The sequence below is a fragment of the Myxocyprinus asiaticus genome, chromosome 38 (assembly GCF_019703515.2).
Source record: "Myxocyprinus asiaticus isolate MX2 ecotype Aquarium Trade chromosome 38, UBuf_Myxa_2, whole genome shotgun sequence".
Lineage (NCBI taxonomy): Eukaryota > Metazoa > Chordata > Actinopteri > Cypriniformes > Catostomidae > Myxocyprinus > Myxocyprinus asiaticus.
In genome coordinates this window covers 21,804,782-21,832,376 of record NC_059381.1, presented here as the reverse complement: position 1 = coordinate 21,832,376, position 27,595 = coordinate 21,804,782, and the positions used below count along the sequence as shown (strand labels likewise).

At 39.3% G+C, this 27,595-nt stretch overlaps 1 protein-coding gene across 1 annotated transcript in view; it reads right to left on the bottom strand.

Annotated features, from left to right (window-relative positions):
* LOC127429062 (pyruvate carboxylase, mitochondrial) overlaps positions 1-27,595 on the bottom strand; it is a 185,594-nt gene that overhangs the window by 71,054 nt on the left and 86,945 nt on the right. The window contains exon 10 of the mRNA XM_051677822.1: positions 19,922-20,104. Coding sequence (XP_051533782.1) covers positions 19,922-20,104 — 183 coding nt within the window. The remainder of the gene's footprint in view (positions 1-19,921; positions 20,105-27,595) is intronic.

Sequence of the window (27,595 nt, the reverse complement as noted above, 5' to 3'; positions counted from 1 at the left end):
GATGAACCAGACTTGTGGAGGTCCACAGTTTCTTTTCTGAGGTCTTGGCTGATTTCTTTCGACTTTCCCATGATGTCAAGCAAAGTGGCACACCTTAAAATACATCCACAGGTACACCTCCAGTTGACTCCAATTAGCCTAATTGGCTAATTGCTTAAAGGCTTGACATCATTTTCTAGACTTTTCCAAGCTTCTTAAAGGCACAGTTAACTAAGTGTATGTAAACTTCTGACCCATTGGAATTGTGGTATAGTGAAACAATCTGTCTGTAAACAATTGTTGGAAACATTACTTGTGTCATGCAAAAAGTAGATGTTCTAAATGACTTGCCAAAACTATAGATTGCTAATTTGAAATCTGTGGAGTGGTTAAAAAAAAAAAAAGTTTTAATGACTTCAACCTAAGTGTATGTAAACTTCTGACTTCAACTGTACCTTCTAAGACATCTTTCTAATTGAAATTAAAAGTGATACGTGACTGATTTAAAGCAATTCACATGCAACACAAATAGCAAAGTGCACGAGAGACTAGTCTGATGATACAGTTCATTCTAATTAGTTAGCATGTTGCAAAGCTAATTACTGATACTTTAATAAGAACAAAAAAAGTACATAGTACACAAATACTAGGTGAAAGTCAGTTTTTAATTAGATTGTGTGTTATATATATACACACACACACACACACACACACACACACACTTTGCAGTATTTAATAAAATACAAGTATATTTATAATCAACATTTCTCTGAAATATGCTTTTCCATCCTGAAAGTCCCAAAAAAGTAATGACACCACAATGACATACAAGTACAATCAACACTATAAATACTGTCTGTCTGTCTGTATATCTGTCTATTTATCTATCATATAAATACTATATAAAATTACTATTATAGGTTATAAATTTATGGTATATTAGGAGATGACAGTGGCGATAACTTCACCTTGGACACAAGCGTAAGCGTGCAGTGTAAACAAAGATGCAAATGAATTCCTTGCAATCAGCGGTCTCCTCAAAAAACGCTGTTTGCGAGCAGCAGCAAGCCGCCTTCCCCTGGACATCTGATGAGTTACGCCATGAAGCGCACATATACGCAGTTGTCGTTCACTCTGCTGTGCATAATGGCACCAAAATAAAAAAATTAAAAAAAAGTATGATGAGTCGCGTTGTGTTCTCAATGCGTGTTTGTGATGACGCAAATGGACCAGGGTTCGATAGAATCAAGTGAGTGTGAAACCAGACCAACGCTGCGGGGGACACCGGGAACAACTGCTCTCAGAATCGGAGCACAGCAAACGTGCCCAGTTTGAAAGCCCCCTAAAGCTCCCCAAGAGTACACTGGCGGCCAAAAGTTTGGAATAATGTACAGATTTTGCTCTTATGGAAAGAAATGAGTACTTTAATTAGTACAGTGGCATTCAACTGATCACAATGTATAGTCAGGACATTAATAATGTGAAAATTACTATTACAATTTGAAAAAAATGTTCAGAACTTCTTAAACTATATCAAAGAGTTCTCATCAAAAATATACACGTGCAGCAATGACAGTTTTGCAGATCCTTGACATTGTAGCTGTCAGTTTGTCCAGGTACTCAGGTGACAATTCACCCCATGCTTCCTGTAGCACTTGCCACAGATGTGGTCTCGTCGGGCACTTCTCACGCACCTTACGGTCTAGCTGATCCCACAAAAGCTCAATGGGATTAAGATCCATAACACTCTTTTCCAATTATCTGTTGTTCAATGTCTGTGTTTCTTTGCCCACTCTAACCTTTTCTTTTTGTTTTTCTGTTTCAAAAGTGGCTTTTTCTTTGCATTTCTTCCCATAAAGCCTTCACTCCTGAGTCTTCTCTTTACTCTTGTACATGAAACTGGTGTTGAGCAGGCAGAATTCAATGAAGCTGTCAACTGAGGACATGTGAGGCATCTATTTCTCAAACTAGAGACTGATGTACTTATCCTCTTGTTTAGTTGTATATCTGGCCTTCCACATCTCTTTCTGTCTTTGTTAGAGCCAGTTGTCCTTTGTCTCTGAGGACTGTAGTGTACACCTTTGTATGAAATCTTCTGTTTTTGGGCAATTTTGGAGTTTCCAGAGAAAGCGGTTTCTTTTTTGCCATTTTTGACCTAATACTGACCTTAAGACATGCCAGTCTAATGCATACTGTGGCAATTCAAAAACAAACACAATGTTAAGCTTCATTTAACGAGCCAAATAGCTTTCAACTGTGTTTGATATAATGGCAAGTGATTTTCTAGTACCAGATTAGCAATTTAGCATGATTCCTCAAGGATAAGGTGTTTGAGTGATGGCTGCTGGATATGGGGCCTGTCTAGATTTGATAAAAAAAAATTACTTTCAAATAGTGATGGTGCTGTTTTTTACATCAGTAATGTCCTGACTATACTTTGTGATCAGTTGAATACCACTTTGGTGAATTAAAGTACCATTTTCTTTCCGAAATAGCAAAATCTGTACATTATTCCAAACTTTTGGCCACCAGTGTACATAAATGTCTTTACACAATCTGTGAACAGCATGCAACTCCAACTGCAGGAGACACAGTGTGGGCAGCCAGGGAATGAGGAGGTGGTGGAGATGAAGCAACTGTACCCTCCGATTGCTAAAGGTGACACTCTGGCCTCCTTTACCTAATTAAAACCTACTGATTGGCACATAGGTGGTTAGCAGATCATGCATGCAGGAGTGTGGGGATGGGGGTGTGATCGTGTTTGTCTGCGGGAGAGGGAGAGCGGTAAGGCTCGTCACCTGGGCTGTCATTATCATTAACACTTGCCTCTTGTTATAGTGATGGCGGAAGGAGACCTGAAAAAGCCAACAGACGCATCAGTCGACAAAAAGAGAAAGCAGAGAGAGAGTCGGCTGTGTGTGTGTAACCACGAATATTGATGTGAACTCTCATTTGAATTGCCCGTGTGTTTATTTGGCCACAAAGAGCCTTTTTTGTTTATGTTGTGTCTGACACTAAAGGAGTAATAAAAAAATACTCATGTTGACCGGTCTGTGTGAGTGGTGGGGAAGCCAGGCTCTGCCAGGATCAGTGTCCAGTGATGGAGAAGGGGACGCTGATCCGGATTCCCGACGCTCCGCAGGTCAGCCCCGATAGGGCAGGGATGTATCGGATACCGGTGAGTTTAAAAGGGGAAACATATCAAGCTTTTGCACCCAAACCTCTATCCACCAACACTTGGTGCAAGGCAGGGCATTGGGTACGAATAAACGGGTGAGTGTGCGGTGTGTGCACGGGGATAATCACAGGTTATTGAGTTACCGAGATACTATTTAGGTGAAAGAAGCATAGAGGCCGTGGTTAATTCCCGCCTCAACTATCCACTGATTTTGGGAACTAATTGGCCTGATTTTAGTAATTTATTAAGGGAAATATGTGTGGATGGGTCTCGGTGTGTGACGTATGATGTTATGGCTGGAGAGGCTGTCTATGTCTGCTCCGCGACACAAGAGAGGGAATTCCTATCCTCAGGGGATTCCCTGAAGGGGATTTCCCTCTCATGGTCAACAGCTCCGGCCTGAAGGCTCACTCACATACCCATATTTTTCAATTATTAAAGATTGGTTGTATCGAATGATGCAGGACACTCAAACAAAAAGAAAATACAACCCAATTATTAGTACCGAAGAGCCGTCAAGAAACCCTCTTCCAGGCGGCTCACCATAATCCAATGGCTGGCAATTTAGGTCACAAGAAAACCCTTAACCGAATAATGGCCCGTTTTTTTGGCCGGCATTCATGGGGACGTTCGCAAGTGGTGTGCAGCGTGCCGTGAATGTCAGTTGGTGAATCCACTGGCCACCCCAAAAGTGCCATTGTGCCCTCTACTGCTAATCAAGGTCCCCTTCGAAAGAATTGGCATGGACCTTGTCGGGCCATTAGAACGGACCGTACGTGGGCATCGCTTTGTATTAGTTCTGGTGGACTATTCACCGCGATATCAAGAAGCAGTGCCCCTACGCAACATCTCAGCAAATAGTGTTGTGGAGGCACTCTTCAGAATCATCTCCTGAGTGGGGATTCCAATATAAATCCTCACTGATCAAGGCACTACATTAATGTCATGAGCACTACGCAAACTGTACGAATTGTTAGGCATTAAAGCAATTCGCACCAGTGTTTACCAACATGGGCTGGTGGAACAATTTAATAAAACCTTAAATATTATTTGTAAGTTTGTACATGAGGATGCTAGAAATTGGGATAAGTGGCTCGAACCCATTATTTGCAGTGCAAGACGTCCCACAAGCCTCCATAGGGTTTTCCCCATTCGAGCTGCTGTATGGCTGTCGTGATTAACGTGATGTGGGAAGCTTGGGATGAGGGACCTTCAAACAGTAAAAATGAAATTCAGTACATTCTTGATCTTAGAGCAAAACACCACACTTTGGGTCAATTAACACAGAAGAATTTGTTCCAAGCTCAGGAACGTCAAAGCCGACTGTATGACAGAGGCAATCGTCTACGGGAATTCGCATGGGAGATAAAGTGCTTGTATTACTGCCCACATCAAGCTCTAAATTACTCGCCAAGTGGCAAGGGCTCTTTGAGGTCACATGGCGAGTCGGAGATCTCGATTATGAGGTTAGGTGAACGGACAGGGGAGGGGCATGTCAAATGTACCACCTCAACCTCCTAAAAGCATGGAGGGAGGAGGTCCCTGTGGCCTTGGCGACAGTAGTCCCAGAGAGGGCGGAGCTCGGGCCGGAGGGGACTCTCAAACCAAATTTATTCACCCCGGTCCAGTGTGGAGACCACCTCTCGCCACTGCAGCTCACAGATGTGGCCAAGTTGCAAGTGGAATTCATGGATGTGTGCTTGCCTCTCCCCAGTCGCACGAACCTCAGAACACCATATCGAGACCACCCCGGTGGTGGTGGTTCGTAGCCACCCCTATCACCTTCCTGAACACAAGAAAAGGGTTGTTCAGGAAGAATTGGAGGCAATTGGGCTTAATAGAAGAGTTGCACAGCGACTGGGCCAGCCCGGTGGCTCTGGTACCTAAGAGCAACAGAACGGTCCAGTTCTGTGTAGACTATCGCAAAGTGAATGCGGTGTCCAAATTTGATGCGTACTCGATGCCTCAGATTGACGAGTTGCTCAATCGGTTGGGCATGGCTACATTTTATTAGACACTGGACTTAAAGGGTTATTGGCAGATCCCTTTAACTCCAATCTCCAGAGAAAAAAAAAACCTGCTTTTTCCACACTGTTTGGCTTACACCAATTTGTGACTTTTCTGTTCAGTTTGTTCAGGGCCCCTGCCACGTTTCAGCATCTCATGGACAAAATTCTTAGACCACATATAGCATATGCCGCCATGTATTTAAATTATATTATTATTTATAGTAATGACTGGCAGCGGCACATGCAACATCTGAGAGCTGTCCTGAGGTCGCTGCAACAGGCAGTTAGACTCGAGTCTGTAACTGAACATGTGCCATTGGAACCCATGATAAGAAAACCGTGTCCACGTTCGCTAACAAAAATCCATGTACCATAAGTCCAATTAGAATATCAGTTCACGAAAAGATGTGTCATGATAGAATTCTATTTATGGTGCTAATGGTGACTATGTTATTTTAATTAATTTTGTAAGATTTTCCATGCTTTTGAAAAATGAATTTTTGGAGATACATGCCTTTCATCAAACAGACAAAATGTAAGCAAGCAATTTGGAGGCTGATTTCCCGAAAAAGTGTAAACACTGTGGTTTTGTGGCACCATCAAAACACTGTTCTGTTTATTTGAGCATCCTGACCAGCCCGACGTTTGGGGTGGGACAATCCTTTTGCCAAATGGATGGCAGATGGGTGTATTTTTCAGGAAACTTGTTCAGAAATTTATTTTTTGCAATAGAGTGCAACAGTGTGCATATTTTTTTTTTTTTTTAGCTGTCTTGGTTCCAGATGCATTTTTCCCATTCATTTTTTTCCACAGGGATTTCATAAAATCATTCATATGAGAGTTCCTAAGCCATCAACCACCCAACCAGCTCTTAGATGAATCACACCATTACAAACCTTGATTTCAAGCAACAACAAAACGTAGTATTTGAAAATCGGCAGAAAAGACAAAAGGTATATTACCCTGTCCTTATAGTTTTTAATAAAGGAATAAACTACAATTCCATGCATCACTGCATATGACATAATATAATAAAAAATGATTGAAAAATATAAAATAATTTTGTTGTGGATTATAGATATAGAATCAATCAATATTTTAAAATTAAATGGCAAAATATTCATATATACACTGTATATAAATATACTGTAGAAGCAGAAGTTTGTTTCATTCGCAGTGTGTCATGAAAGTGGGCGGTTTGCTGCAATTATCTTTTTGGTGGATTTTCCTCCTCGGAGTCATAGATTGTGTAGTTCTTTACCAAGAATTGGTCAAAAACAGACAAAAGATACAATCTGGATCATAAAAGTGTATGGTAATACCTTCAATTAAGAAACAGCCTTCTCACTTGTATTTTTCTCATTTTTGCGTTCTCTCCCCTACTGTCTGAGCTCCTTTCTTAGAATCCCAACACCAAGTAGAAAGGACAGAAAGAACATTGTAAAGTTTGGATTTTGACTTCCTCACATCTCTCTGTGCCTGTAGGTCATGATGTTCCCACTTTGCTTTCAATTTAAGCAGGACGGGAAGATGCAAGAAGAGGAGAGGGAAGAGACACAGCTTTTAGAAGAGCACCACCTCCGTGACTTTTAAACCACCCCTTCTCTTATCCCCGCTGCCAACAAAGAATTACCCAGTAACCTTAGCCTGCTCTCTCCATCTCTTCTGCCTCTCCTCCAACTCTTATCAAGGCCCACCCTCCATCCTAATGGGACACAACAAGTATGTGGGAGTCTGACAGGAGCTTTTCTGTTGGGGATTCAAGCTGTCAACCCCATCTTCCCCTCCCCAGTGCCCCCAGGGTCCATTCACTCTCACTAGTAGTAGCTCTCTCTTCATCAGTAGTGAGATTTCTCATTCATAACAGGCCTCAGCTGCCAGTGCCGCTAACCAGGACTTTGAAAAGGCATTAAGAAATACCTTTTAAGGTTGTGAGGTGCTGTTTTCTATTCATGCCGCTCCTCTGTTACTCAAGCTTTGATTCTGTTCTCCTGTGAGCACCTTCTTTATTTTTCATGGAGAAGTGAGAGAATGAACACTGCGCAGATTTTAAGATCCAAAGGGATATATAAGCTCATGTAGTCACACATTTGTTTCATCTAATGTGCTATAATCTGCAATAACATGTCACTGATTCTTGAAGTATGGGACAAAACAGGCCACAAAACTAAAAAAATAAAATTTTATACATCAAGGAATGATTTTGGATTAATTTGTTCAACATGTTCAGAGGTATTCACCTATGTTTAGGAGCAATCTTCTGCTTCTCTTACAAAATGCACATTATTGGCCTTTCTTAACACTCACCATGAGAAACCACCATCAGATTAAAAAAATAATGGTGTCAAATACTTATAACTAGATAGGTAAAGTTTGTCAAGTCAAACCTTGATGTTGGCTTGACAAAGCCTTGTCTGAAAGTTTAAGAGTTTTAAAAGTTTGATGGTTATACAGACATTACAGTACGACAAACAGACAAACTAGTTGGCTAGCAAGTCAGATAAACTATCAGGTATATGAACGATAGAGAGACAGATAGAAAGAGAGAGAGCACAATTTAAAACCATGTTTGTGTTAGTTTACAGTTGTTGGGATTTTTCCCCTTTTTCCCCCAATTTGGAATGCCCAATTCCCAATGCGCTTTTAAGTCCTCGTGGTTGCGTTGTGATTCGCCTCAATCCGGGTGGCGGAGGACAAATCCCAGCTGCCTCCGCATCTGAGACAGTCAACCCGTGTATCTTATCACGTGGCTTGTTGAGCGCGTTGCCACGGAGACATAGCGCGTGTGGAGGCTTCACGCCATCCACCGCAGCATCCACGCTCAACTCACCACGTGCCCCACCAAGAACGAACCACATTATAGCGACCACGAGGAGGTTACCCCATGAGACTCTACTCTCCCTAGCAACCGGACCAGTTTGGTTGCTTAGGAGACCTGGCTGGAGTTACTTAGCACGCCCTGGGATTCGACCTAGCGAACTCCAGGGATGGTAGCCAGCGTCTTTCACCACTGAGCTACCCAGGCCCCCTACATTTGAATTTTTAACAGTTTGAGTTTGAATTGATGAGCATTCCGTTGGCCCATCTGAAGATTCCGTCAATTTAAGTCTATGATATTTTTTTTGAAGATTTGATTGCCCGCTGTGCGAAAAATGCCAGTCTGATCAGTTAAAAAAAACACTACTAGTACACTATTCCAGAACAGTCTGAAGGTCTGTGCCCAGTGTGGTGAATGTAACTTTAAAGCTCTAGGAGTCTTGGTTAAGAGATTTTGGCAAATACCTAAACAAAGTCAGTATGTTGGCTTTGTTAAAGGGTTTCTGATGGTGCTAGCTACTAACAGGACCTATTTAAAATGAGGGATAATATCTAAAAATTCCAAACAATTTCTTTACTGTTTGTATGACGCAGTTGACTTATGGTTGGGACACAGTTAATATAAGCACAATGAATAAAACGATGAAAGACCATAAAACTAACCAGCACCTGTGCGCCGTTATGGAGTTCATAGCTGGTGAAATATGGAAAGAGAACCTTCAGAATTAAGACTGACTTTGATTTTGCCACATTTTTTATACATTTTTATAAGTATCTGATAGTGCTGTCAAAAACACAAGACACCCCTGTGAAACCTTATAAAAAGGTATTTTTCTAAGATTAACCTTTTCCTTCTGTCAGGAAATAGTAATCTTTAAAAGATACATATTTTGTTTTTGTTAAATATATATTATAAACTATATGAAATATTAAATTATGGTCAGAGGACAGGTGGTTGTGTGGGAGGAGGAATTGATAATGTAATTTCATAATTCTGATAAAGAGAAAATCAAATGGAATGGTACATTTATGTTAAGGACATTCCAGTGATCATGTCTGATCAGTTCCAAAGTGTAAATGTTACTATTTTAAAAAGTAACAGGTAAAATGCGGGACATGTTTTGTCCCATGTCTCAAGAATCAGTGATGCAAGTATAGAAAGGGGCCTCATATGTACAAAATAAGCAAAACAAGAGAGTTAGAACTTTTTCTCACCATTGACCTTCGTGGCGGAGCAATGGTGATACTGCTTGTAGCACCCTTGTTTTCATAGTCATTTGTAGAAGATAAATTAATATGGTCAGAACATGTGCACTTTTGAGGGAAAGTATCAGAACTTCCAAGTTCCAGAGCATTCCAAAAATAGTTTATTAAGGATTATGAGCAACAGCACCTTGATAAAAGTGACAGCATCCTTGTGGGAGAATCTCGCTGGAGGCAAACTGCGGGTTGTGATGAGAACACCTCTAGGCCGTTGGGAGAACTTGTTCAGCAATAATGATGAGAGAAGCCAACAGAGGCAATATTTACCACATCGACTGTGATTTACCAGAGAACTACAATGCCTCAATCAACTAAAGGCTGAAACTGACAAACAAATGGCAATGGGCTGTACAAGTCCACTGGTGACAATAAATGCTGCACAAAGTGATTGCCAAACAATTTTCTTCATCCCAGTAAAGGTAGATATTGATTCTGCGACACCATGCTGACAGACAAGGATCACGTGGAGCCGTAGGTAGATCAGTTCCACTCTTCTGAGAATTGTAGGAGGTTTGCTGCATTAAATTGCCACAGTAATAACACAGAGTATTATTAAAAAGCAGTACTTCTGCATTGTTAAGAGGACCAGAGTTTGGGCTATACAAATCATCATTCTTCATTAGTTGGAGGATAGAATGGATTGTACATTTTCTTTCTGTTCTATATGACTTAGTCAAAAGTTGAAATCATTGCATCTATAACAAAGTTCAGTTACCTTGTCATTGTTGAGTAAAATATTGTAAGGCATGGCATTTTTTTTATGTAACATATGATAAGTTGGATTTATGTTTTTGGCTTTTTCTTTTTATTCTGCTCTCGCAATGCAAAAAAGACAACAGACACTTCGTCCTGTGATCTGGTCACCTGATTAAAAATATCTCATTAATTATTCCACTTGGAATCTCTTGTTTTTCTCCACAAAATCCTTACGTCTTATTGCTGGCCTATTTTTGTAGGAGCACTTTAAAAACTTTTTCTCCACTTTTCTTCAATTCTAATCCCTATTAGCATCCTTTACTGTGGGTAATGTTTCTAAAGTAGACCAGATTCATCACTTGTATCTGTCAAAATGACAGAAAGCAATTTAAATTATCTTTCAATGCTTTTAAAATTCAGTAAATTACAGAATTTTTAGGTTTTACATTTCTTTAGGTTGGCACTAAAGAAGTACCGCTTTACCGTGCAAAAGGACAAAACACACTTCAGACTCATGGCCGTGACTCTCCGGGGGGAATAGGATGGTGTATTTGAGATTGCATTGCTTGATTCAATTTAACATATTTACTAGCGAGATAGCTTTTCTCCTGTTTTTTTTTTCTTGTTCTCTCTAGGGTTCTTAGTCTTAGTCAGCTTCCATCACTCTTTGTCTGATGCCTTCCTGCAGAGACTCCTCCAGTCTCACTTGTACGTCTCTCACTCTCCACATCTTCCACTCGTATTCAATACGGCCTCCAGGCTCCTGACATGGCTCAACATCCTGACACTGATGAACATGTCTTGATATCATATGAAAGCAGCCCTCAAAGAGTAAAGGCAGTGCAAACAGAAAAGAAAAGACAGAAGGCAAAAGCAGAGATGGAAAAGCACTGGAGGATGACATTGGGAGAACTAAATGTTCAGTGAACATGACTATTTATTTTTAGAGCCATGTACAACATGGCCTGCACAGCAGAAGTATTTCAAAAGCAGCAGGACAGTGCTAGAAAACAAAATTAAACGTTCCAATCTTTTAATTCATCATAAAGCACTGCTGAGTAGGGACGCAGCCTTGGCACCAATTTATTTTTCTCTTCATATCCCTTTCTTCAAGGCAAGCATTTTCCTGTGGTTTCTAATTGAGGTTACTTGTAAAAGAAATAGTCTGTTCTTTCAAACATCGGTCTTGAACACTATTTTCACCTACTGAAGCATTCAATAATGGCCAACGTAATGCAATTCTTTAAATGAAAGTGCTACACAGGGTGTTACAAAGAAGGTTGTCAGAGCATGAATGTGTGTTCTTGTGCACTGGCATGAGTCTTTTGTAAATGAAACTTCTGCCACTATTTACACATCGTTGCAAACCTAAATGCCAGAATTTTTTATGTGGAACACAAAACAGCAGTTAATAGTAAAGTACCAAAAAATGACAAAAAGCACCATTAAAAGTACCTTAAACGTAATCCATTTGACTCAAGCTCTACACTCCAAGTGTTCTGAAGCCATATGATAGCTTTGTGTGAGTAAAATTTTAAGTCATTATTCGCTGCATAGGTAGTCTGGACTATTTTTATGGTGTTTTTTTGTCCTTTGTGGAGCTCGACAGATGTGGTCACTATAAATTGCCATTGCATGGAAAAGTTGTGTAAATATTCTTCAAAATTTTCCTTTTGAGTGAATAATGACAGAATTTTTATTTTTGGATGAACTATTCCTTTAATAGACCACAAATCTTACTTAACTGTACTAGTCATACATTAATTAATCATATATATCCCCCACAAAGGGCTTGAAATCATTTAAATCACATACAGAAGAATAACAACCTACAGTATACCAATTATTGACCAAAATACAGGTTAGCTTTCCATCCCCACGACTGGCCTGGCAAGGATAAAAAAAAAAAAAAAAAAAAAAAAGACTAAAAGGTAAAGATAATTTAGAAGAGTTATGTTTCAGCACAAACTGAAACAGCAGACTTTGTGGACTGAAAAAAAAGAAAGTGAAGTTGGATTGAGAAGAAAGTATTTTAAAATTCTAATTTCCTCAAACAACCTTATCCACAACAGTCAGCTGACATTTCAATCTTCTACTCCACTTAAATTCTTTAACCTTGCACTCACCGCTAGAGAAAATCCTTGAGAACAATTTGTTCTGTATGTTTGAGTTGCAACTGTTCACTACAGTTCACACAATATACAATACTGTTTACCTATAAATTTACACTTACTGGAGTACACAGTGAGTGGTAGCTATAAGTGGATGCTTGTGTGTGTGTGTGTGTCATTATGTGGAGATGTAATTTTTTACACACTGTACTAGTACATACTTTAGTGTAAGTATATATACAGTGCGTTGATCTTGGACTTTTGTACATTCTAATTTGAAGCTGGGGGACAGCAGAGGAAAACACATACATGCAAACACAGGCCATGATCCGTTATACTGTTAAACTACTCTAGACATCTTCCATGCATTTAATACCCAATAATAATTGGGTTGGGCCTAACCAGGCACAATGTAAAAGAGCAACAAGTGAAAGAAATCGCTTCCATGAAAATCTGATTTTTGTCCTAACCAGCCACGCGTGTGAGAAGACATTTTGTTGGTCACTTAGTTTTTTTAAATTTCTGTTATGACATGTCCTGAGCATGTGCACAACCCACTGCGCCACAGCTCTGACCAACCTCTGGTCCTTTGTTTAATCTATTTGCTCCAAAATACCGCTTCATTTAGTGATGTATTAAAGCTGAAGTGTTATTTTTGCGCCAATAGTGTCCCCAAAGTTGCGAAAATAATTACAGTTTTCAAACAGGTTTCAAGAACACCCTCCCTGTCCATCAATGATCAAGCTAATATTGCTGTCAGGCTGGTCGGGATGCTCAAACAAACAGAGCAATGTTTTGATAATGCCACAGAGCCACAGTGTTACACTTTTCGGAGGAAACCAACCTAAAAATGTCTCATAGTTGTCTCTTCATATTAAGTTTTGGAAGTGCACTGTAGTAAGTGTAATAAAAGTTGCATCAGCTAAACAACAAATTGGTAATTAGTAGCTGTCTTCCCATACTTCTGATGTCCAATACATTTACTGCTCCTGATTCAGACCTTTAAAATGTGCCAACAATAAACCTCAAGGGAGTCCGAGAGATGCTGGTTTCCCCATTCTACCTCAGCTAATGGTGGACGGCATAACTGTTCAAATAATGGAGCATGGTTAATTAAATCTTGTGGTGGTTCTATATAAATTGGCTATTTGAAGATGCGTAATAAAAACAAGGGAACTCTCAAGCCCCAAAGGAGAACAGCAGCCTCCCTCCTGCTGAGAGCAGCAACATGAGTGTGAGTGAGAGAGCGAGCAAGCCATAGATGGAGATTTTACATACATAATACATACACACACACATACACACATACACTATGTTGCCAAAAGTATTCGCTCATCTGCCTTTAGACGCATATGAACTTAAGTGACATCCCATTCTTAATCCATAGGGTTTAATATGACGTCGGCCCACCCTTTGCAGCTATAACAGCTTCAACTCTTCTGGGAAGGCTCTCCACAAGGTTTAGGAGTGTGTTTATGGGAATTTTTGACCATTCTTCCAGAAGCGCATTTGTGAGGTCAGACACTGATGTTGGACGAGAAGGCCTGGCTCGCAGTCTTCGCTCCAATTCATCCCAAAGGTGCTCTATCGGGTTGAGGTCAGGACTCTGTGCAGGCCAGTCAAGTTCTTCCACACCAAACTCGCACATCCATGTCTTTATGGACCTTGCTTTGTGCACTGGTGCGCAGTGATGTTGGAACAGGAAGGGGCCATCCCCAAACTGTTCCCACAAAGTTGGGAGCATGGAATTGTCCAAAATCTCTTGGTATGCTGAAGCATTCAGAGTTCCTTTCACTGGAACTAAGGGGCCAAGCCCAGCTCCTGAAAAACAACCCCACACCATAATCCCCCCTCCACCAAACTTCACAGTTGGCACAATGCAGTCATACAAGTACCGTTCTCCTGGCAACCGCCAAACCCAGACTCGTTCATCAGATTGCCAGATGGAGAAGCGCGATTCGTCACTCCAGAGAACGCGTCTCCACTGCTCTAGAGTCCAGTGGCGGCGTGCTTTACACCACTGCATCCGACGCTTTGTATTGCACTTGGTGATGTATGGCTTGGATGCAGCTGCTCAGCCATGGAAACCCATTCCATGAAGCTCTCTACGCACTGTTCTTGAGCTAATCTGAAGGCCACATGAACTTTGGAGGTCTGTAGCGACTGACTCTGCAGAAAGTTGCCGACCTCTGCGCACTATGCGCCTCAGCATCCGCTGACCCCGCTCTGTCATTTTACGTGGCCTACCACTTCATGGCTGAGTTGCTGTCATTCCCAATTGCTTCCACTTTGTTATAATACCACTGACAGTTGACTGTGGAATATTTAGTAGCGAGGAAATTTCACGACTGGACTTGTTGCACAAGTGGCATCCTATCACAGTACCACGCTGGAATTCACTGAGCTCCTGAGAGCGGCCCATTCTTTCACAAATGTTTGTAGAAGCAGTCTGCATGCCTAGGAGCTTCATTTTATACACCTGTGGCCATGGAAGTGATTGGAACACCTGAATTCAATTATTTGGATGGGTGAGTGAATACTTTTGGCAATATAGTGTATATATACACACACCTGTATGTATGTATACATACACATATATATATATACATATACATATACATACACACACACAGTTGAAATCGAAATTATTCAACCCCCCCCAAGACAGTAAGGATTTACAAAGGTAAGCTTTTCTGATGACCCAGAATTTTTATATCAGTTGAGTGACACAAAGTCATAGTGTGAATATATAATCTAATATTTCTAAATAGCAGGATATTTTAAAAATACAGCTATGTCATAATTATCAACCCCTATTGCATGTAGCTGTTTCTTAAATATGTAAGGCTACACAAGTAATTGTTTTAAAACAAAATTAAGTCATCAATCTTCAATGGTACTTAAGTTTTAAAATTTAAGTTTAGCATTGTAAGCAAAAATGTATTTCTATGCAATTAAAAATAAGCTGTCTCAAAAGCTAATAGAGGAGATTATTTCATTACACAAGAAAGATCATGGCTAAAAGTACATTTCCAAGGCACTTCAATTTCCAACAGACAAAGTTGGCAGCACCATTCATTCATTTTTTAAATATGGTACAACAGCAACCTTCTTGGGGTGTGGAAGAAAGCAAAACTTCTTGAATATTCAAGAAGTAATAGGAAAGAAGTAGGAAAGACCTGTGGAGTCCTGGAAGAAGGTTTTATAGACGTATGACACTAAACTGAAAATGAGTTTTAGACCCATGAGTCAGCAGTACGTCTGGAGTAAGATGACAAGGTGATGACAAGAACGACACCATCCCCACGGTCAAGCATGGAGGTGGGTCAGTCCTGTTATGGGGGTGTTTTGCGGCTGCAGGAAACGGCTATCCTGACAATGCGACTGACACCATGGATTCTTTCAGGTATCAGGCCATTTTGGCATGAAAAATGTGATGCCTTCAGTGTGTAAATTGAAGCTCGGTGATCACTGGACTTTCCAGCAAGACAATAACACCAAGGATACATCCAAGTTGTCCAAAGTCTGGTTCAGGGATAGGTCGTGGAATGTCCTTAAATGGCCCTTTCAGTCCATCATTAAAATCCCACTGCAAACCTTTGTTGGGATTTCAAGGATGCAGTGGAAGCACAGAAACCAAAGAATGTCAATGAGCTGGAAGCTCATGTGTAAACATTCTAATAGAGAGGTGTCCGAAGCCTGAGAACACTTACCTGAAACATTTATTTGCTGTTATTAAGGATAAAGGATGCTCCACAAATGATTGACTTTGGGGTTGAATATTTTTGACATGACATTTGTGGAGAGAATTAGTTATTTTTTATTTTAAAATTTGGGTAAACTGAACCCTTTGTTCTCAAAATCACTCAAATGTGTATTAAAAACTTTGACTGTTTACTGAGGTTTTAGTTGATGTGTTTTAATTCACATCACCAGAATGTATTGCTGGTCAGGGGGGTTGAATAATTTTGATTGCAACTGTATCAAGTGTAAGAGATCGAAACAGTGCAAAAAAAACACACTGTGTTAATGCGGTGAAGACGAGAGAGAGGGAGATTAATCAAATGTGGATGGAAGAGGGAGCCTGTAAATTAAGGCAGCAAGAGAGGTTGAACTCTGCACATGTCCTGAAGTGTTCTTCATCAGTCTTCATTATAACAAGGCATGCCGCAACAATGCGCAATCCATTATGCCTAGCAGCTTGACATGATTCTGAGAATTTAGCAGGCCAGGTTTTCCAGTTACACAAGGGAATGAGGTCTACAGGGTAAACAAGGATTTACCCGTTCGAAGAGTGTGACTTCGACCAGAGAGAGAGAAGAGTGGAGAGTGAGGAGAGGAGAGGCAAAAAGAGAAAAATGGGGTGGAATGACAGTTTATGGAAGGCAATTTTCCAAGATGGTCCAATCACAAAGTTACTCTAGCTGTAGGGAATTTAGATCGAAAAAACCAGAGTGAATGGACAGCAGAATATTCCCAGAAGGGACAAATAATGTTGAAAGGTGTTTAAAGTCTTGTTGGAGCAATTTTCAAAATTTGTGCACAAGTCAAAGATCGGAGATTAGATGTTTGAGATGTATGTTAGAGGGAGAAAGAAAGAGTATTAAATGCTTCTCACAAATCCAACAACAAATTACAACTGTTAAAGAGATAATTCACCAAAAATGAAAATGTTCTTATCATTTATTCACCCTCATGCCATCTCAGATGTGTATTACTTTCTTTTGCTGAACACAAAGATTTTTAGAAGAATATTTCAGCTCTGTAGGTCCATAAAATGCAAGTGAATGGTGACAAGAACTTTAAAGCTCCAAAAAGCACAAAAAGGAAGCATAAAATTAATCCATAAGACTCCAGTAGAGCAGGGAGGAGAAATTATAGTAAAAAGGATTTAAAACTGATATGTTTCTCACCCACACCTATCATATCTTCTGAAGACATAGGTTTAACCACAAGTCATATGGATTACTTTTATGCTGCTTTTATGTACTTTTTGAACTTCAAAAGTTCTGGTCACCATTCAATTGCATTGAATGGACTTATGGAGCTGGGATATTCTCTTAAAAATTTAATTTGTGTTCAGCAGAAAAAAGGAAGTCATACACATCTGGAATGGCATGAGGGTGAGTAATGAGAGAATTTTCACTTTTGGGTGAACAATTCCTTTAAAGGGATATGGTGACTGAGACTGAACATTCTGCCTAACATATCCTTTTGTGTTCCACAGAAAAAAAGAAAGCCATATGGGTTTGGAGGAACAAGTAAATAACAGAATTTTCATTTCTGGGTGACCTAATTGTACATTATATATTTTATAATCTTGTTGCCATTGGTGACAGATGGAGAAACTTTGTGTCAATACACTGTTTTATCAGATTCATCTGCTGAGGAGATTTGTGTCTAATCATCAACTTGTTGATATGACAACGTGTAGTTAAAGATACACCTTTATCACCGAGTTTCGTTGCAAAACAATTGAACTGTAATAATAATATAATAATAGCATTGGTTATAGTTCAGGCTAGTTAAGCAAAATTACTGTAGAAAGGACTAAAAGGGAGAATTTGTTTGAGAGTAAAATGATTAGGTGTTGGAAGCATAATCTTCTGCATCTGTTTCACTTGCTACCTGTTCTTCTAACAAAGTAGAAACAATAGAGTCTGGTGCATCTCCATGTAAACCTTTAATACAATAGTTCCTCAAAATTAATTCACAAAACTGAACTTGAGCATGGTTGACGGTGCTTCTAAACAACCATATATATCAAGCGATTCTATAATTTTGGCAACTAAATGCTTCATTTTAGGAGCCAGTGTCTCCCTAATGATTTATTGGAGCCCTGAGACTACTGACTCTTCAAAGCTCAGTTGTACCAGGAAACATCTGTTCTCCTTCCCACCACTTATAAAACTGGCAAAAACCAGGATAGATTCTCTTAACAGTGCCACCTAAAATTAATTTCTAAAGATACTTACAGGAAAGTTCCTTCCTTAATGGTTTATGTAAGCACAATCATTTTATTCAAGCTAATTAAGTGTAAACACTCCCTGACAGCTTCTCTCATCTGCGGCCCTCCCTTCATCCTAAAGCGGCATATCAGAAAGCAGTGAGGTCTGCACCCTTTTTGCCAAGAGTGCCATTAGTGCATTCACTCAAACTCAGATCACATTGTGCTAATAAATACCACATTGTGTGTGTTTATTACTGTCTAAGGGCTAATGTGACTTATCCAGTGCATTCAGATTTATCTGTGGGAGATTAAAAAAATTTTTTTTTAAAAAACTTGACATCTTCAAAATGGCATGTTTTTAGCTCCAGCGCACTCGAGATCTGATCACAGGCTCAGACGGCAGCCAGCATGACGTGTGACAAGACCGTGAAGTGGCTGGTGTTCAGATATGTTTCAAAGAATAGCAAATTTAACAGGTGGAAAGGAATCTATAGGTTCCGTCACAGAAATAAACCACACTTCTCATCTGATCACTTTGTCTCAGTCTGTTATTTCATGTTTGCAGTGTTCCAGTCTCTCGTGTTTTCTGAAGAAGCCACTTTAAGCATTTTGCACTATGATATTCCTTGACTAAAGCATTTGCTCAATCCATTTGATCAGTATACAAGAATAATGACACGCATAATCTCAGTTCAGTTCCACAGCAGAGCCCCTTCAAAGGTGCAACTGAAGTGATTTTCAAAGGTTTCGGGTGATCACAGTTTTGCTGCTTTGGATCGTTTATGCAGGCACTGCATTCAATCTCGGCCTCAAATCATAAGACCGCGGACCGCTCACAAACAGTTTGCTGACCGTCTGATGCATAATCGCACACAAAACTGAAAAGCACTTAATCTGGCAAGCTCTAATCTGATTGGCTGACCTTATGCATCTTCTGTGATTAAAACACACAAGTCTTTTTATTAAGTTGAATTTACAAGATACCAGGTTGATACATCAAGGGCTTTTGAGGATGAAATAATGGATTGCCAAAAGTTGCCAGGTTAGTGGCTTTAATTCGTTGAAGACATTCAGAGTTCTGTTTAAAGCAATTTGGTAGCAAGTTAACTAGATCAGGAGTTTTCAAAAAAAAAACGTATGCCAGGGATCCATAAATATGATGATGCCCTTGCAAGGGACCCCTTGTGGGAGAAAACTGTAAGTGTGATATTATAGCCAACATGTAAGTCGCTTTGGATGAAAGCGTCTGCCAAATGCATAAAATGTAAATGTTGTTTGTAAAAATAATTGATTGACTTTGTACTAAAACCAAAATGAATTATTAGAATATTATCTTAATTTTTTTATTTTTTACTTTGTATTATTTGATATTGCTCTTTTTTTGTTTTTACCCAGTATTAACAGTACTGTTAGATGTATAAAACAGAAACATTTTCAATTTGAAATGAATTTGTACAGGCTAACGCTTTTCACAATAAATATCATTCCAAAAGCAGCAATATAGAGAAAAATCCAAGTGAGCAAGCTAAAGACAACAAGATACAACACACAAACTATTCTATACTAATGTCAAGTTCTCTGAACATTTAAGCACCTCCTTGTCGCCCCCAGTTTGAAAACCCCTGAACTTGAAATCCACAAGCAGAACTGTACATTCCCATTTCTGAGTCATGTTTGTGAAATAGTCTGCACTACCTACTTTTAGACTGGTAGAAAGTCACATTTTCTGCTATTTTTAAAATATTTTCTGTTTGTAGACTTCTTATGATCTATTTCAGATAAATCAGAACATAAATGGCATGTTAAAAAAAAAAAAACTATGGTTGGTCGCTTTACATGGTCTCTTCCTGTCAAAGTAGACTGCAATGTGGACCCAATCGTTTGCAGTTTAGTTAAAAAACACGAGACTAAGTCTTACCTTAACTCCACGGACGCGGAACTCGGCTAATGCTCGGCTCATTTTGGCAGAGGCAGCTGGCAGGTCCTTTCCACTGGCGATGACTTTAACCAGGAGTGAGTCGTAATGAGGGGAGATGATAGCACCCTGGAAGGCAGAGGCACTGTCCAGCCTTATGCCCATGCCTTCTCCACTGCGGAATACCTGTCCAAGAGGAAAAAGAATGATGGTTAGAATACACATTAGACTTATCTCAGCTGATGTGTCTGATGGACTAAACTTCAATTAAGAAAATTACAGAGATTTCTGAAAGTCTGCATTTAAAATGGCACAAAAAAAGCAGCCTTATTTTCAATTTAGGAAAAAGAAAAGAGGGAGGCCACACATCGCCACCCTGAGATTCGTCTGCAGGTAAGCCAAAAAAATATGTAGTGTTATCCATAATTGACAGAGAGAGGAAGATTGTAGTTCGACTACACAAAAACACACACACAAAAATATGGGTTTCGACCATTGTAATGCTTTGTTCTGACTGCATTATCCACATACAGCTACATAAGTAATATTTAATACACAGTGTTGGGTGTAATCCAATTACAAAGTAAATAGCTACTGTAATCTAATTACTTTAGTAAAAAAGTTGTAAAATGCATTACATTTTAAATTTTTGTAATCAGATTACAGTAACAAACTTTAATTACTTTAAAGTACATTATAGGGTTATGCTTATTTCTAATATATTATTTATATTAAATACATGAATTATGGCCCCTTAACGAGTCCATTGTGAAGGAGAAATGCGAGGTGCTGAGTTTGACTTGTAACAACGAACAAGAAATAAACATTATTTTAACAATATTTTGAATTTGTTGAGCGGAAAAGTGTTTTAGAAAGTAACAAAAAAGTAATTAGTAATGGAATTACTTTTTCAATAGAGTAACTGGTCAAATAATCTGATTACAATTTCAGAGAAATAATTTATCATTTGTAGTTGATTACTTTAAGTAATTTACCCAACACTGCTAATACAGAGGTTGTGCAAAACAATCATAATCTGTCACTTTGACGGACTGAACAGAATACTCTCTTCCGTAAATCCTGCTTTCCATTTTGGGAGGGTAAGTGCGATCGGATTTCAATTCAATCTCACTGGAGATGCATTGGAATTCCAGGTGTAAATGCAATATTGCTAAAGTATATCCAAACACTATTTTTAAATAAAGCTTGTTAAATTTTAGGAGTAAAGGAGGAAAAACATAGCTCAGAGACCCACACTCTTCTCTGAAAAAATTATTAAAATAGCATAAATATTTACTGAGCAATCACACAACATGGGCAGCAGATGTGTTAAAACTTTGTGCATGAGTGCCAGTTAAATTCTGAGCATTGTAGTAAATGAATGTGTCAATTGCCTGTTGAACCTTTGAGCATGATTGCAGAATCTCAGAACATGTCATTTGGATTGAATGGTGTAAATGCAACATTTAAAGGTGTCTGAGCGATTTAACAAAACAGCTCTTCAGGGTGAGGCGCAGGAGGCAGCACTCAGTCACTACCTACACAGGAGTTTTTTTTTTAAACCGAACAGATCTCATTTAGCTGCCCTTGAACTCCGCAAACATTCATCCTGCAAAAATAGAGTAACTATCGACACAAGTACCTGTGCCAGCAATAAGAACAAATTGAGGGGAAAAAAAACACAAAAAAAAAAAACACTGACACACACAAACGCACACAAAAACCAAACGGCAGCAGTCATTTACTGTTGCATTTGTGCTCCGTCTCAGCCTTTGGCATCCACATCACAATCATCAGCACAGTAACATTGATATGCACACCAGAGACACAGACATCAATGGAGGTATTGTAAGGGTTGGGTGTTGTACAGAGGAATGTAATGGCCATAGAGGCCTTGGCTTCATTACAGTTGTGCTCTGGGTACTAGCTAAGATTGCTTAACATCGATCGCGCTACCACTTACAACGTAAAACATGCTAATGAACAACAAATTCACCAGAGATTATACAAGCATCACCATGGCAATCCAAAAGAGTAATTTCATAATGCTAAATTGAGCGAAAATTTGATTTTATGCTGTTAACTGCTTCTGCCACCCAGAGAGACAAGCATCAGAGAGATAAGGCATGATTTCACTGTCATTTACAGCCTAAATGTTGTTGATAGAAAGCAAGCAAATATTTTTTTTATTACTGAGATTTGCTGTAAAGGAATACAGTAGTTCGCCACAAAATTAAAATTCTGTCATTATTTACTCACTCATGTCGCTCCAAGCCTGTATTACTTTCTTACGTGGATCTTAAGAATTTAAGAATATCCTGACCACTTTTGTTCATATAATGAAAGTCAATGAAGACTTAAAGCACCATAAAAGTACCATAAAAATGTTTCAAACAACTTTGGGCCATAGTAAAATTTTTCTGAAGTCATACGCTTTGTCTGAGAAACCAGATCAGTCAGATTCAAATGCCTTGTGTGAACTGGATCAACCAATTCAAAGATATCGTACTAAAGCCCAAAGTATGATTCAGTCAGACGTGAGTGACTTAAATTTCATCCTGTCTTCAAACAAAGCAATCATATGGCTTCAGAAGACTTTTATGGTGCTTTTAACTTGTCATTTTGAAGACTGACATCGCCAGTCATCATTAACTTACATTAGGCCCTTTCACACTGCAGGGACTAAAACTGTTTTAAGTACTGTTATTGAACTGGTACGTTTTGTCGTATTCACACAAGGCACTATAGCTGTTTAGAGGGACTTTAGGTGGACTCTTTAGCTCCTACTCTGGAGTAGGATCTACTACCCCAGAAAAGGGACTGTTTGAGGTACTGCAGCCTATGATTGGTCAAACACGTATGATGCACAAAGCAATGAGAAAAGCAATGCCGCCATGAGTAAACAAACTTGTACCTGCTAACCTGCTATTTAGAGGACTGCGCTAATTTTCCAATTCCCTTAACAGAAATAACATAAAACCAACAAAGTATCCAAAGAGTATCACCTGTTTCACATGTGTGCGCGATGGGTGAACAGAACTCCTGCGTGATTTCAATGGGAGACGTTTATCGCATCTGTACTGTTTGTTCTGTGTGACTACATAGAAACTAGTGATTTCTTCAATGTTTTTTTTTTTTTATGGGATGACAGACATAAATATGATGTTTATCAAAAGTGGGTAAATGAAATCTATTATAAACGCATCCCTCGTGTAATCTTATTTACAAGAGGAAAGTGCTGCATGCCTGTTACTGTGTGTTTAACTTGCATCAAAATACAACTTTTATCAGTTAATGAGCGATTAGTTCAGTATAGTATTGTATATTTAGTCATAAAAGTCTTTATTGTAAAAAAGATTGTGTTGATAAATAGGTTTATAGTGCTTTTTTAATATGTTTTCCATTTCAGAGTTCAGCGTGCACCGCTCCTCCCAATGTTAATTAGTCATCCAGGGCCAATGAAATCCTAGGCTTCAGTCACCATCAGTGAGGGTCTGGAGGAACCGCTCCTCCCAATGCATTGACCCAGTGTTTACACCCTTCGCCTCTGGGCACCACCCTCCCAGGCTTCACTCACCTGCTCCCAACTGCATATTTCGTCAAACCACATTCATCTGCACTTCCAGGGGGCTCAGGTATGCCATTCAAGCTGAGGGGAGCCATCCTCCCTGGCTTCACTCACCATCAGTGAGACCCTGGAGCACACCTGCTCCAAATGCATTGACTTAGTCATTTTTTCACTGCTGTTCATTCATCCAGGCCCTTTGGGCACTGCTTCAAGCCGAGGGGCGCCACCCTCCTCGAGACGTATTCCAGACGAAACTGGTCAAGTCTAAATGCATCTGGCTGTTCAAGTCACATATGTAAACTTTACCCTACCCAAACAGCTCTACGTCATCATAGGAAAAATGCGAAACATAACAGCTGTCACCGAATATTTGCTAGGGCTTGCGTCGTGCAGCAAATATTAACAAAAAAGAGACGAATGCATGTTGTAGGAGAGACAGAACTGTTTTCCTTATTTATTTGATCCAGGTCGATGATGAAACTGAAACTAAAGCGCAGATGACGCACGAGACGCGTCTTATCTACAAGAAGCCCCTTGGGGAAAAACATATAGCACACCCATACACAGACATGCGTGCGCTGGGAAAATTCACTTGGAATCAATTAATAAAGCACAATTAACTGCCCGGAATTAGCATAATCACGGAAGTGAGCTCTGTTTTATTTGCATATAGCACAGGATCGGATAGATATCCATTTGCCGGAGACACATTGATTTGGCCAAGTGTAAATAGCCCTAGATGACGTCAATGCGGGAGTTACTTTGAGCGCTAACGCAAAAGGGAAAAAGTCTTACTGGGTGTACCGTTTCTCTAGAGTTCTCATCTTGAAATTTACTAATGGTAAAGTACCGGGACTGTATGTGAGGGCTGTAAAGGGGCTATTATATGGAAAAGGGGCCAGGATATTCTTCAAAAATGCACATTTTGTATTCCACTGAAGAAATAAATTCATACAGGTTTGGAACAACATGAAGGTCAGAAAATAAAGAATTACCTTTTTGGGTGAGCCATTCCTCTAACAAACTATCGCTAATTTCAAATGCACACAAAAAAATGGCAGAAACCATATCGAAACCAAAATATCATCACATCATTATCTGGCGAGTTCCGTGCTGATCTGTCCAGCTGGGCTTAGACATGTTAAAGATAAATGTGACAGGACAGCCTCAGCAGCAATCCAAAGCTGTGCGCTTGGCTTTTCATCATCAGATGGATGCTTTAGGACAGGATTTCTGCTGAAGCGCCACTGATCTGGGTCACAGCAAGACTTCTGGAGGAAGTGAGTCTCACAAAGAAATCAGAAAAGGAAGGAAAGCAAGCCAGAGCTCTGCAATAGGAGCAAGGCTGAAATAAATGTTAAAATTGATGATGGTCTTCCACATCCAAGGTTTTGAGGGTCATTTTAGATCTTTAAAAGGAATAGTGTAATTTATGTCATTCCAAGCCCATAAGACTTTCTTTCTTCTGCAGTAGACAAAAGGAAATAACGAACTGTAATAAATGCCCCGTTGAATTCAATTACGTTCTGTTCATCATACAAGTGATTGTTTGCCTTTCACAACACTTATGACAAACAAGTCGCATGGACCACTTTTATGACACTTTTGGGTGCTTTATTAAATGATAAAGTGAGTCACTATGTACTACCATTGTATTAAATTTAGCCAACGGGATATTCATTAAATTATTTCCTTTTATGTTTTGCATAAAAAAGAAAGTCATACTGGTTTAGAACAAAATGAGGGTGAGTAAATTATAACAGAATTAAATTTTGGTGAACTATTCTTTTAAATACAATTACAGACCTGTACCTGCCATGCCGAGAGGCGAGAGAAACACAGAGAGAGAAAATAGAGTTTTATTAGAGTTGCTTCCTAAAATTTGCAGGCAAGAAAAAGAAAGTACTTGAGAGCTGAATAGAGAGAATTTCAGCAGAGGTGAAGGGAAGCAAGAGACAGAGATGGTAATAGATGGAAAGAGATCCCACAGTTTCTGAGCTCCTAGCAACCCTGCATGCTCTAACAGGCAGAAAACCATCACAGCAACCCAGGGGAGAGATGAGCTAGAAACGATCACATGATTGTTTTATCTCAGAGGGGATGTGAAATGTGATGCGTGGAAGATCGTGTCTGTGAGCATGCAAACTTAATCGTATACAGTCCTCTTAAAAATAGGCCTGATTTGAAAGGTTGTCTTTTCTAAGAGAATGTGTTATAAGTAGTTTGGATCTCAAAAGTTAGATGCATTCTGGCTAGTGTTCAATACTTAAAGTACAGCAGTAATTCTTAACTGGGGGGTACACATACCTCAGGGGTTACTTAAGAATGTTTCAGGGGGTATTCGGAAAGATTGTTGCTTTGTTAAAGCAATAAAACAGAAATTACAACCAAATAAAAATAATTAGAAAATATAAACAGTTATCAAAAGATTAAAGCTACACTTCAGAATTCTGGGCTGTCTATCGACATCTGTGGTTGAAAAATGCATGTTTTTTGTGGAGGAACATTTTTGTTTTGTTTTTATGTCAGTTATGCTTCTGCACTGCTCTTCTGTGTGGATGAATCTGATGGTTTAAGGCAGGGGTTTTCAAACTGGCATCCAGGGACCCCAAAGGGGGGCACAAGGGGGTGCTTTGGGGTCCGCGGAAATTTAAGATTTTGTTTTTTACAATATGTATTTTTAAGGCAGTCAAAGTTAACATTAAGATATTAAAAATCTCAACTTTAAATGCAACAAAAATAACACATTTACTGAATTTAAATTATTATAACGGTTTCACTCTGCTTTTTGAAAGACTAAATCAATAGATTTATTATTTTATTCTATTGACAGACATAATTTTAAAAAGTAAAAAAATTAAAAACCAAATCAGCATTTAACTTTATGAAAATCTGTTTGGGTTTTAATACAATGACAATATAAAAGGCGAAGGCCAATTATATTATTTGGAAAAATTTAGGAAACAACATGTCTTTGTACTGGAATGCTTACTATTTTTCTCAAACGGTATGTTTTTTTTGTTTTGTTTTTTATATACATTAAAATATATAGCTGCCTTTATTTCTAAAAAAGGGGGTCCCTCCCAAGGGGATAGTCATATTTGGGGGTCTTTGGAATGAAAAACCTTGAAAAACCCTGGTTTAAGGTACACCCATGTTTGCCTGTGATTACCATATCAGAGCAGATCAGACATGTGTCCAACAAGACAAATATCTGAAAAAATATGTTGTCAGAGCAAGAAAGTAGCATATCTGCATAGCATATTACGGACATGAGGGAAATAAAACCAAACCAGACAGCTATAAATAAATAATTATTGTAGGCTTACCGAAGAAGTGAATGCTAATTTACTGTATGTACTGGCTCAATAATGGTATTTTGTTCAACTAGAAATCTTCCATAGTGTAGGTTTAAAATAATTCAATCAAGATAAATCTCATGATTATTTACAGTTAACGTGTTAATGCATACTGCACACTGTAGTAAATTCTAAGTGGCATATGGTGGAGAATGTGAGGTGATACACACCTAGAGAACATAACCTGGAGAATGGGCATTGGTTGGCTTGTGAGACAGAAATCTATCAGTAAATGTGTAAATGTAAATGTGTACTGTGCGAGCATCTCAGATGTGCTTTTGTGTGCGAGTGTGCAGTGACATTTCCACATTACAGTGAGTAATGCCACAGGCTCCTGCTCATCATTGAGCAGGTGTGCGTGTTTGTGTGCTTGGCCGTGTGTATATTACTCCATCTGGAGAATGAACCAATCAGAGGTGTGAAATTTCGTGATCTGGGAGGGCCGGTGCATCATGGGACATGTGCATACATGCATATAAATAAACAGGGCAAAATATGTGCAGCGAGCAATGTGCGTTACTGCCGCCCTCGAATCGTTACACCAATTGGGCAAAGCTCAAAATGGGCCCACCTGCCAATCTGGTCTTTTCCTGCCCGCCCCTTCTTTCTCTCATGTTTACACAGCATCCCTTCTCTCTTAAGTAGGTCACATCACCTCCCCTGATTTCCCAGCAGCCTTGGATATGTTTACCCTGAGTCTGTATTAGCATCTCCACTCTGCTGTGCCTAACTCGCACATGTCTGTCCTGG